General features: G+C 35.6%; 1 protein-coding gene and 1 pseudogene across 1 annotated transcript; one reads left to right on the forward strand and one right to left on the reverse strand.

The window, feature by feature from the left end:
* Nucleotides 1–692: 692 nt before the first annotated feature.
* Nucleotides 693–1,337, reverse strand: LOC149189307 (pentatricopeptide repeat-containing protein At1g15510, chloroplastic pseudogene; annotated as a pseudogene).
* Nucleotides 1,338–8,288: 6,951 nt separating this feature from the next.
* Nucleotides 8,289–11,318, forward strand: LOC149189308 ((R)-mandelonitrile beta-glucosyltransferase-like). Its single transcript, XM_089410187.1, has 3 exons — nucleotides 8,289–8,444; nucleotides 9,340–9,634; nucleotides 11,008–11,318. Exons 1-3 carry the CDS (start codon nucleotides 8,289–8,291, stop codon nucleotides 11,316–11,318), a joined length of 762 nt encoding a protein of 253 aa, XP_089266313.1.
* The last annotated feature ends 1,138 nt before the right edge of the window (nucleotides 11,319–12,456 follow it).

Below are 12,456 nucleotides of genomic sequence, written 5' to 3' on the forward strand. Positions count from 1 at the left end.
CTCATGCTCTCTAACATAGAGTTCCATACACACTGTGTGAGGAATAATCCCACCGAAGCTTGGGCAAGTACTTTCACCTGTGGCGCCCACCTCACAAACATTGCCCGTTTCTTTGTCCGTTCTTCAAAGCCCTCGGGTAAAATCGCAGCCTGCCCTTCTGCTATATCTGACCGGAGAACCCACAAGAAAGATTGTTTGCTGTCTTCTAGCCGTAGCGCCAGCTGCCCCAGCTGTTGCTTTGATTTTACAGCGATGCTCCCAAATGAAATATATATGACTGATCCCAGCCGTTGCATATGCAGCCAGGTGAGGCAGCCTTCCTCCTCCTCCCACAGACTGCATCCCGATGCCCGCCCTTCTAAATAATTGGGAATGAAAAGAGGTCTGATGGCCAGAGAGGGACAACCATTCAAAGAGTGTTGTTACTGCGTCCTTCGCTTCTGCGATTCATAGAGTAAGGCCCCGATAGCAATATCTGATGCGATAGAGGGATAACAGGTCGGTTGGCTTCAATGGTGCGTTGTTTCCGGGAAGACAGGTGATGAAATTTTCTGGATTCTACGCCTCCGTTACTGAAGAAGGTACAAACACAGTTACAGTTAATGTCTTTGCAGAGCGAATGAAAATAGTTGAATGAAACAAACAAGGATTTATGAGCACAGTGTAAAAGATTATAGCTATGAATGAATGTTTCATCTTTCATATTCGATTGCATCAGACTCACCAATACCCTTTATAAGTGAATTTCGCAGGAAAACATCTGCTTCAAAACCACTCTTAATAGAATGGTTATGAAAAGACTTACCCGGTAGCAGAACGCCTAGATGGGTACATGCCTGGATCACACTCACCATATTAACCAAGTTGGCTTTCATCTCTACCAGCTGCATTTGATTGAAGAAACCTAATGCTTCCACTTCATGCCCATTCTGTGCATATCCAGTTATCATTGTATTCCATGAGACCACATCCTTTTCAGGTATTCTGCCGAACACTCGGCGGGCATGCTCTACAACCCCGCATTTAACATACATATATATAAGGGAATTACTCACAAAAACATCCAACTCAGAGCTAGTTTTGACTATATGACCATGAATCTCTTTCCCCTCTTGCAGAGATAATAGTTCGGCACACGCCTTCAGTATAAAGGTGAAGGTGAAATTGTCGGGTTGTATACCTGCCTGCTGCATTTGGCAATATATTGCAAAGGCTTCCCCCCATGATCCATTCATGGCATACCCTCTGATCATCACATTCCATATGAAAACATTTCGTTGGCGTATTTTGTCAAACACATTGCGTGCATCCTCTATGCAACTCCACAAGGAATACATGTTAATGATCTTGGAGCCCAGAAAGATGTTTTGCTCAAGACCAGTCGCGATAATTTGGGCATGGACTTTCTTTAGTGTTGTGATACTATTGCAAACCTGCAAGAGAGAAGCATATGTAAAGGAATCGGGTGACTTATCCAGGTGATGTAATCTATAGGTGATCCAGTGAATATCAGGATCACCATTTTGCTTGTGTAGCACGTTTAGAGCTGGAAGAGAATGACAGTTTCTGTGATGGATAAGAGCATTATAATGAATAACAGAAATGATTCTGTAAAGATGTTTGTAATGTCTAAATTTGTTGTGGGGATCATACCGCCAGGGAAACAAAAGAGTTGACATTGTTGCTATTGAACATGTAGGCAAAGAAGATATAAATATAAATCGTAATGCAAAGTCGTTTTCGTTGATAAGGTTGACTCGTGAAGCATTTGCATTTTAATGGAAAACTGTGAAAGAGTTTTTATTGTGTAGTTAGGTTTCGTAAATGTAATTGTGAGTTTTAGTCATTAATTCGGTTTATTATTAGAAATCTATCTCGTAAGTTCAGAGGCTCATTTTACATATATATTATATGTATAAGTATGTTAATGGGGAGTTGAGAAATTTTTTCAAAATAAAATAAAATTTAAATAAAAAAATAATGTTTTTCTTAATAAAAAAAAATATGTTACGACTAAAGTAATTAAAAGTAAAAAAAGAGTGAATAAAATTTTTAAATATTAAATTCTTAAAAAATATTTTAACATTAAATTTAAATAAACTATTTGAAAATCTATGATAATTAATTTTGTTGATATTAAATTTATATATAAAATAAATTGTTTAAAGAGAATAGTTTGATGTTGTATATAATAAAACATTCAATATGGGTTATTAATATAATATTTTAATATGAATTATAATTAAAAATATATTAATAATTAAAAAATCATTTTAATTTGTGATATAAAATGTCTTGATGTACATGTTATGTAAAATATTTTAATGTTAGCTATATATGTATTATATATTGTTTTAAAAAAAATTATATGGATGATGAAAAAATAAGTTTTTATACTTAAAACCTTTGAATCTCAATATTTTACAGTTGGAAACAATAAAAGATTACACATTTTATTTTGGACTCTAAAAAAGTTTGCACATGAAGAAATTCTATCTCTCTAGGCTCATGTTAGATCCATGCTTAAGATGGATCTATACAGGTTAAAATCCTGCTTGTACTTTCTATAGACTTCTTATAATTAAATCAATGTTACTTTCCAAATTTTTTTTTCCAAAAAAACTCTGATAACATCTGTGTCAGTTAGCAAAAAAACACGTGGATGTTTGAAATGCAACGAGAGGGTAGTTTCTGAACTCATATGTAGAATTTTTCCAAAAAAAACTGGTTATACTCTCATGTTTAGTATATTTGGCCCTTTTTTTGAAATTGAATAAAATTTATTAAAATTACTAAACTTACATAATTTAAATGTTAAAAAAATTTAATATACAAAATTTATTTATATATTTAAAGAAAAAACAAAAAATATATATAATTTTATTATAAGCTTTTTTATCTTACTCAAACAAATAAAACATAAAATACCAAAAAAAACCTTCTTAAAAATATTCACATAAACAAATAAATTACTTTGTGAGAGATTTTTGAACTCTGTAAATAAATTACTTAATAAAAAACATAAAGTACGAAAAAAAAAACTTCTTAAAAATATTCATATAAACAAATAAATTATAAAAATTAAACAAATAAATTAGAAAAAGCCAGATACAAAAACTTAATCTTGCTTCTACCTCTCGAAGACAAATTATGTATCTCAATTCATTGCAATCATTGAAAGCAATCCATCATTTAAAACCAAAATGTAATTGTTTTGTCATAATGTCATACATAAAGTCTACCTCTTGGATACATGGCATCTAAATAATAAATTTGACAGCTTACTAAGTTTTGTATTAACCTTGCCTCTTGGTTTTACTCGTTCATAAATTGAATAAGCAATCAAATTAAATAAATTATTTGGATCATGAAGGATGATTGATGTTCGGATATAAGATTTTCCGATTACTAAACATTTTAAATGAAGCGAAAAAAATTTAATCGTGTCAGTGCGAATCATAATATGGTACTAATAATATTATTAATACAGAAATTTCAATTAATAGAAACTGAAGGATAATTTATAAAATATAATTGAAGGATAGCCGGCAACTGGGTCAAATTGATGAGAACATTTACATGTCCCTGTGCAGGAAATGGCACAATTACTGCAGGGAGAGAATGCTTCCCTTTTGCTGTTAAATTGTAATTTCAACAGCGCAGGACAGCGGTTTTGGAAAACCGTGGTTTCTCCCCGCACCACCATTCGCAGAAGGCGGTATCCGTAGTTGAGGACCCGACACAATCAAATGGCGCCACGCGTCCCGTGTACAAACAAGAAACCGCTTGCTCCCCGGACGCTAAGGGTCGATTCGTTTGCCCGTGACGTTGTGCGAATTGCGTCGGATCAGCGCAGCGGACCCAGATCCGAGTCAACCTGCGCGGATGTTAACGGCAGTCTCCATGCAGCGCCGTACCAGCAGATGTGGCAGCCAACTCAGCAGTCGTGGCAGCGTCAGGCGTCAAGTCAGAACTTTGCGTGGAGTGGAAGTTTTTCCCGTTGACCGCCGTAGTGGAATTCAATGGATTTTAATGCTTGACGTAGTTTTTGGTGGAGGCCATTTAATATGGTTATGGGCCATTTTTATATATGTTTTTATATGGCTATGTAAGCCTATGTGTAAAAAGCGTTATGTAGTTTTTATGTGTGTAGTAGTGACTGCGCGTGTGGTAGTTTTTAGGGTGTCTGCGCGTTGAATTTTTTTTGGTAGTTTTTGTATTGTGCCTTCGCACGATGTATGGGTGTGCGGCAGTTTTATGCATTGTTATATATGCTGTGGTGTAAAAACTATGAGCTGTAGTTTTTTGTATGAAATAGAGTGGTGGCTGCGTAGTGTTGTGATAGTTTTTTTTGGTGCACAGCAGTGCGTTAATTAGGAATACCACAGGGGATGAAATGCTTTTGTTCCCCATTGTAAAACTGATGTTTATGTAATATCCATAGCAGTGGAAAATCTGTGACTGCAACAGAGTTTATTTTGTGAATCCCTCTTTGCACAGAGGATGGAATTTGTATCAGTGTTTCAGTTTTAAATTAATAGAAATGTGCTGTGACTGTGTAATGGACTGTGTCTTCTAAGTCATTTTGTTTTAATAGCTTCCCTGTGCAAAGGTCCTGGAACAAAGGAAACAGAGCATTGGCTCTGTGATGTCTGTTTGTATGGTTTTGGTATTTTCTCCATTTAAAAATACCCAACAGTGGTATCAGAGCTAGTCCAGGCTCTTTAAAAACTCAAAGAAGCTGAAGGAAGGTGTTGCTGCAGCAGTCAAACCTCTCCAGCAGTGTGAAGCCACAGCCAAAAGAGTTAAGGTATTTCTCAAAGCTTTCCTTTCTGTTACTGTTAAAGAAACAGTCAGTGATTTAAAAAAAACACAGTCAAGTATTTAAGAATGGCAAGGTCAAAGAAGAAAGCCTCCAAGCCTGCTAAAAATGTGTCTCCCTCCTCTACTAAACTAGAAGGGAATCCATTAGAATACATTCTATTTGAAGTTCCAAAGTTTGATGGAAACTTTGATGTATGGGAAATAAAGATGAGGGCTTTCTTAATGTCTGAGGGGATTGAAGTCTGGGAGTCAATGATTGATGACAGCAAGATGGATAAAGAATCCATGGAGTATGATGCATAAGCAACAAAGACTATCTTGAATGGACTCCCTGATTCAGTAAAGAAGAATCTAGGAAAATATACATCAGCAAAGGATATATGGGACAGACTGCATGACCTTCATGCAAAGGGAACACTGACCATGACAATGAGTCAAGAAGAACCCATCATAGAAGCTGAGAATGAAAAGCTTGACCTCATTAAGCTTCAAGTAAGAGAAAGGGATGAAGAGCTCGCTAAGCTGAAGAAGGAGCTTGAACAATGCAAGATGAAACATCATGAAGAAGTCATATCCATGACAAATCAGCTGAATGAAGCAAAGAAGCAGGCAGATGCCTTGTCAAGTCAACTTGAACAAAGGCACAAGATAGTGAACAAACTTGCAGAAGAGATTGGACAGTACAAGGTAGAGGTCTCCTCCCTTAAGTCCGAACTACAAGAAGCCAAGAAGCAGGCACAAGGAGCTGAAAAGAAAATGAAGAGCAGTCAAGCAAAAGATGAAGAAATCTCTAAAATGAAGACAGATATTATCTCCTTCAAAATAGTAGCAGCTGAAGCTACTCGTAGCAAGAAAGAAACTGAGGAACAACTTGCAAAGAAAAATAATGTATGTGAAAAGTTAGAAGAAGAGATTGTCCTCCTCAGGAAGAAGGTTGAAGGGATGAACAAAATGATGAAGAGCTCTCAAGCTTTGGATGACATGCTGAGCTATCACAGATCTCCATCTGATAAATCAGGACTTGGGTATGTAGGTGAACCCTCAAACAAGAATGGGGATGCTTTAAGCAAAGGAGATGTGAAGAAGCCAGAAAGAGATGGTGATGCTCCTAGTTCCAGCAAAGGCAAGGAGAAAAATGAAGGCTGCAATAGAAGAAATCCTGCTCCAAGCAGAAAACCAGCTCCAAGAAGAAATGTAGCTGATGTCAAAGAGGCAAGATGCAATGGTGATCATCAAAGGATCTCAAGGCAACAAGGCTTCAGAAGTACATCAAGGAAACCTCCATCTCCCAGGTACCAAAGTTCATTTTATGGTTATTGTTATGCTTGCTCAAACTTTGGTCATATGGCAAAAGACTGTAGAGCATTTCATGGAGATAGATGTTGTGGTCCCCGACAATCTCCAAGAAATAATTTCACAAGAAGAAATCATGAATTCTTATTCATGAATAAAGTTGAATGTTTCAAGTGTCATAACATTGAGCATATGACACGAGATTGTAACTTAAGATGGGCTGCTATGCAAGCTAGACCCATGCAAAAGAAGAAAGTTACACAAGTATGGAGAAGGAAGGAAAGGCAACCTGAAAACCCCTTGAACTCCCCAGTGGATCTAAATTTGTTTTGAGAAGAGTCTGCCAAAAGAAGACAAGCATACATTAAAGGGGAGCTTGTAACTTTTATTTGCTGAACTGTATTAACAGTCATTTGTTGATGGAGGATGTATTGCAGCGCAGCGGTTGCAAATGAAATCTTTGTTAATCCCTCTAAAAGGTAATATGCAGCAGTGATGAAATCAGCAATGTTTTTGCTTTGTGTTTATGCAATATGCACAAGAATGCATAAAGAAGAAAAGATGACAGCGCTCAAATGTAAAGAGCAGCAGCGCAAGAAGAAAAGTATGCAAAGCATGGAGACCCTCACAGCAGTGGGAAGACAAAATACAAAACAGCAGTTTGGAATTTTTTTATGGAGCACATGGATTAGAATGAACAACAGTTTTGAATTTTTTTTGTTATGGAGCACATGCATTGAAATGCATAGCAATGGAAGGTAGTTTCCTTCTATGTAATGTGAGAGAATATACTCACAGCAGAGTGAGTATAATACACAGCAGATGGAAATGTTTTGTATTGGGAATGAAAATGCAAAACAGTGAGAAGAAAATGAGAAGAAGGCAAAACGCAGCAGAACGTAAATGCCCAGTGGCTGAGAATGCAATGAAATTCTTTCACACAACAGTAAAAAAAATGTAATGTTTTTTTTATGCAATGCAGCATGCAAAGAAATGCATAAAGAAAAACAAGGACAGCAGATTTTTAATGCACACTGGATGTATAAGAATGTGTGTGGCAGCAGAAAGCCAAAGGAATTGCACAATAGTGCATTGTGTAAAAAAATGAAGACTAAGATTGTGTGAAGCAAGGGTGCATGAGAAAAGGCAGCAGCCTGTGTTATTTTTTTTTGTGGAGAATGAAGTGCCAAGTGTATGGGCACACAGCAGTATGATGAAACAAAAGGCAGCCACAGTGCAAATTGCAGCAGCAACACAACAGCAAGTGTATGGACAGCAGCAGCTTGAAGAAAAGTTTTCCCATCGTGAAGAAGGAGAAGCACACAGCAATGCAAACAAGAAAGATGCAGCAGCATTAAAGTTTTGTTGAAGAAATGAGATGTAATGGACAGCAGCACATGCAAAAGAAATTTTTCTTACAGCAGTAAAGGTAAATGTAATGAATTTGTTGTTCATTGAATTGAAATGCAACATATGCAACAACAGTGAGTGTAAGAAATATTTACACACAGCAGTGTAAATTTGTAAGCTGGGACAGTGTAATTGCTCCAGAAAAGACAGAGTATTTTGTCTTTGAAAAGTGCACAAGCAGTGCAAGTGTAGACACAAGATTGTGGGGTAGACACAGTAAAGAAGATGCTCTTTAGCATTGTTTGGTAAATCCCTCTGTTAAGAGGAAGATGTTTTTATAACAGGTGAATCCCTCTATCATGAGGAAGGTGCTCTTCAACACATTGTGATGGTGAACCCCTCTGTCATGAGGAAGGTGCTCTTAAGCACAGTCACATGGTGAATCCCTCTGTCATGAGGAAGGTGCTCTTCAGCACATTGTTATGGTGAATCCCTCTGTCATGAGGAAGGTGCTCTTAAGCACAGTTTCAGGTTAATCCCTCTATTAAGAGGAAGACAACTTTGTTTGTTTGTGAACTGCATCAGAAGCAGTTGGTGAATCCCTCTATGTGAGGAAGATATCTTTGTAACAGTAGTACTGAGGAATCCCTCTACGAGAGGAAGTGCTTGGGTATGTCCTAATGCCCAGCAGTTGAAATTAAAGGGGAGTGTTAAATTGTAATTTCAACAGCGCAGGACAGCGGTTTTGGAAAACCGTGGTTTCTCCCCGCACCACCATTCGCAGAAGGCGGTATCCGTAGTTGAGGACCCGACACAATCAAATGGCGCCACACGTCCCGTGTACAAACAAGAAACCGCTTGCTCCCCGGACGCTAAGGGTCGATTCGTTTGCCCGTGACGTTGTGCGAATTGCGTTGGATCAGCGCAGCGGACCCAGATCCGAGTCAACCTACGCGGATGTTAACGGCAGTCTCCATGCAGCGCCGTACCAGCAGATGTGGTAGCCAACTCAGCAGTCGTGGCAGCGTCAGGCGTCAAGTCAGAACTTTGCGTGGAGTGGAAGTTTTTCCCGTTGACCGCCGTAGTGGAATTCAATGGATTTTAATGCTTGACGTAGTTTTTGGTGGAGGCCATTTAATATGGTTATGGGCCATTTTTATATATGTTTTTATATGGCTATGTAAGCCTATGTGTAAAAAGCGTTATGTAGTTTTTATGTGTGTAGTAGTGACTGCGCGTGTGGTAGTTTTTAGGGTGTTTGCGCGTTGAATTTTTTTTGGTAGTTTTTGTATTGTTCCCTCGCACGATGTATGGGTGTGCGGCAGTTTTATGCATTGTTATATATGCTGTGGTGTAAAAACTATGAGCTGTAGTTTTTTGTATGAAATAGAGTGGTGGCTGCGTAGTGTTGTGATAGTTTTTTTTGGTGCACAGCAGTGCGTTAATTAGGAATACCACAGGGGATGAAATGCTTTTGTTCCCCATTGTAAAACTGATGTTTATGTAATATCCACAGCAGTGGAAAATCTGTGACTGCAACAGAGTTTATTTTGTGAATCCCTCTTTGCACAGAGGATGGAATTTGTATCAGTGTTTCAGTTTTAAATTAATAGAAATGTGCTGTGACTGTGTAATGGACTGTGTCTTCTAAGTCATTTTGTTTTAATAGCTTCCCTGTGCAAAGGTCCTGGAACAAAGGAAACAGAGCATTGGCTCTGTGATGTCTGTTTGTATGGTTTTGGTATTTTCTCCATTTAAAAATACCCAACATTTGCTGGCTATAAGGCAATTTTTTGACGCTTTCGTCAATATTGAGTGGACACACAAACGCGTGGTAGAAACTTCAAAAGACGCTAAATCACTTGTTTCCAGAGACTGTTGGAGAAGCAAGGGCAAAGAATTCGATTTCTATCAATTCCTGATGGTTTACCGCCCGACCATGGTCGTACCTCCAAACTTGGCGACCTCCTTAGAAGCGCCGAAGGGAAATCACCATCATTTCCACCCATCACGTTCATCGTCACAGACCCCTTCATGTCTTACACGGAGCAAGTCGCGAGCAATATGAAAGTGCCCAGAGTTATCTTCTGGCCTTTTTGTGCCGCTGCCTCCATTTCTCAATGCTACACCAACTTCCTTCTTTCTGAGGGACATATTCCAGTAAATGGTATGTTTTCCTATTGCCTATCTATATGTAATATAGATTCATGTTGCGGGAGCTTTGAATTTCATTTGTCTAAGGCACATGCACGTCTCACTATTTCGATAGATTGAATTTAAAGCCAGAGTATTTTGAATATATTTTTGGTATTTTCACTTAGATTAATTATATCATTTGTTATATTGTAGAATTTTGATTTTAAAAAAATGATTAATAATTATAAAATATTAGAAGGTTGAGAGTTTCCTTAAAAGAATTCAGAAAATTTTCATTGTCAGTGTTTGAATTATGTTATTGATAGTGGAAATGGATTCAACACCATCAAAAACTTTTAGGGCACTTAAAACCTAGAAACTTAACAGCTATAATTGATGCTTAATAAATCATCCTCTATATACAATATGTTATATTAATAGCATTATTGATGTTTGAATTCAAGCTTATGTGATCCATAACTTGTTGATATAGGAAGAAGCTTCAATCTTCTTCATATATCTACAAGCATTATTGATGTTAGCATTTAAGTTTTCACAGTAATAGTTATGTTAATTAGATATCATTTTTTGGAATTCAACTGTTAAAGTAAGTTATTCATCTATATCGATTTCCATTAACCAGGACAAGAGGTCACCAAGCGCACTTAATAGTGTAGCTTTCCCCACAATCAAGCCCACTTAGCTTTCTACTCCATTTGCAAAAAGTTAGCAAGTATTGTGCCTCATGAACCATTCAAGTAGAGTTCCCTTCACTCTTTTGATTTAAGTATTGGGGGTTTATGCGGTGCAATAATGTGAGTGTTTTTTGTAATATTATTGAAGGGTTAGATGTTTTGGTTAAACATTTCACTAAATACCAACAATGCTAGAATAACATTGTCTCTGAAAATGAGTAAATATTCGTGCAAAACATCCAACACCTCAATAATACTTCACATCTTTTTAATATAAAATTATGACAAATACAAGAATATAATTAAATATGAGAGATCACGTTTGAATTATTTCATTTACTATAGAAAGACCATGACAATACTTGTGTTTGTAATCTTCTTCACCTCAATAATACTACACATCTTTTTAATATAAAATCATGGCAAATACAAGAATGTAATTAAATATGAGAGATTATGTTTGAATTATTTCATTTAATATGGAAAGTCAGTGACAATACTTGCGTTTGTAATCTTCTTCAACTCAATAATACTACACATCCTTTTAATATAAAATCATGGCAAATACAAGAATGTAATTAAATATGAGAGATCATCTTTCAATTATTTCATTTACTATAGAAAGACTGACAATACTTGTGTTTGTAATCTTCTTCAGTAAGGAAAGAACAAAATGCAATGACAATACTTGTGTTTGTATCTTGTTCAGTAAGGAAAGAACAAAATGCAGGAAAACTCATCACTTGTCTTCCCCGAAACATCCCACCATTGAAGCCGACCGCCCTGTTATCCTTCTATCGCTCCCAAGATCCATCTGACATTCTTTTCAAAGCCTTTCTCCCTGAATCACAGAAGCAAAGTAAAGGGGATTACATACTAGTGAACACGCTTGAGGAACTCGAAGGGAAGGACGCAGTAACAACACTCTCTTTGAATGGTTCTCCTTCTCTGGCCATAGGACCTCTTTTTCTTCCCAACTATTTAGAAGGAAGGGCATCGGGATGCACTCTGTGGGAGTAAGAGGAGGGCTGCGTCACCTGGCTGGACATGCAACGGCCGGGATCAGTTATATATATTTCGTTTGGGAGCATCGCTGTCAGACCAAAACAACTGCTGGAGCAGCTGGCATTAGGGCTAGAGAACAACGGACAACCTTTCTTGTGGGTTCTGAGATTACATATCGCAGGTGGTCAGGCTACAATTTTGCCTAAGGGCTTTGAAGAACGAACAAAGAAACGGGCATTGTTTGCATGATTGACCACCAATCTTTCTTAGTATGTGAAAATCTCTGTCTAATCCATAAAATTCGAAGTGAATTCCAATTTAGATATTAAGTTTATTAAAATGTTTAAGGAATATCACTCAGTCAATAACACGTTAATGAGAATGATAAACAACTTTTTTTGAGGATTTTGTATTTTTTAATTAATATTATTAAAATAATTTATATATAAAGGTAATCAATTTAAGTTTTTAATTAAAATATATAATTTTATATTTATATTATAATATATATTCTTATAAATTTGTAATTTTTTTGGGGTTAGTTTCGGTATATAATTTTATATTTATAGTATAATATATATTCTTATAAATTTGTAATTTTTTTGGGGTTAGTTTCGGTATTTGAATTTTGGATAAAACAATTTGCATAATATTTCTCAATAAACCAATTGTCGATTAAACTAGTCTTATAAATTTATGTTATAAATTTTATTAATTTTATTTTAAAAATTTAATAATATAAAAATATATTTTTTTAATTATATTTATATATTTTTATTTTTTATTAAAAAATAATTAACCACTTTAAATTATATATATATATATATAAACAATACTGTTAGAAAAATAGAAAAGTGATTTCCTAATATTATATAAACAACATTTTAATGATATTTTTATTCATATCGTTTATTTTTATTTTATTGTTTGGTTTCTTTTTATTTATTTTTATTTTATAATTTATAATTTTTATGAATTTTGTTTAAATTAAAGAAATTAATTTAGAATTATATATATATATATATATATATATATATTTATTTGAAATTTTGAAAATACACCGACTTTATATATATTTATAAAACATATCTTAATTGATATTTTAAATAAAGATTTTTATAAAATGTTTTATACTAGTATCAATAATAAAAGT

This window comes from Pinus tabuliformis, chromosome 3_1 (genome assembly GCF_031772625.1).
Source record: "Pinus tabuliformis cultivar Carrire ecotype Pingquan chromosome 3_1, CPIR1, whole genome shotgun sequence".
In the NCBI taxonomy this organism is placed as follows: domain Eukaryota; kingdom Viridiplantae; phylum Streptophyta; class Pinopsida; order Pinales; family Pinaceae; genus Pinus; species Pinus tabuliformis.

Bases quoted from the DNA above. Each gene is read 5' to 3' on its own strand.
- LOC149189308 (XM_089410187.1), top strand. From the start codon at position 8,289: ATGGCGCCACACGTCCCGTGTACAAACAAGAAACCGCTTGCTCCCCGG. The intron at 8,445-9,339 runs GCAGCGCCGTAC...ACTTGTTTCCAG, and splicing joins ATGTTAACGGCAGTCTCCAT to AGACTGTTGGAGAAGCAAGG. The intron at 9,635-11,007 runs GTATGTTTTCCT...TATCTTGTTCAG, and splicing joins GGGACATATTCCAGTAAATG to TAAGGAAAGAACAAAATGCA.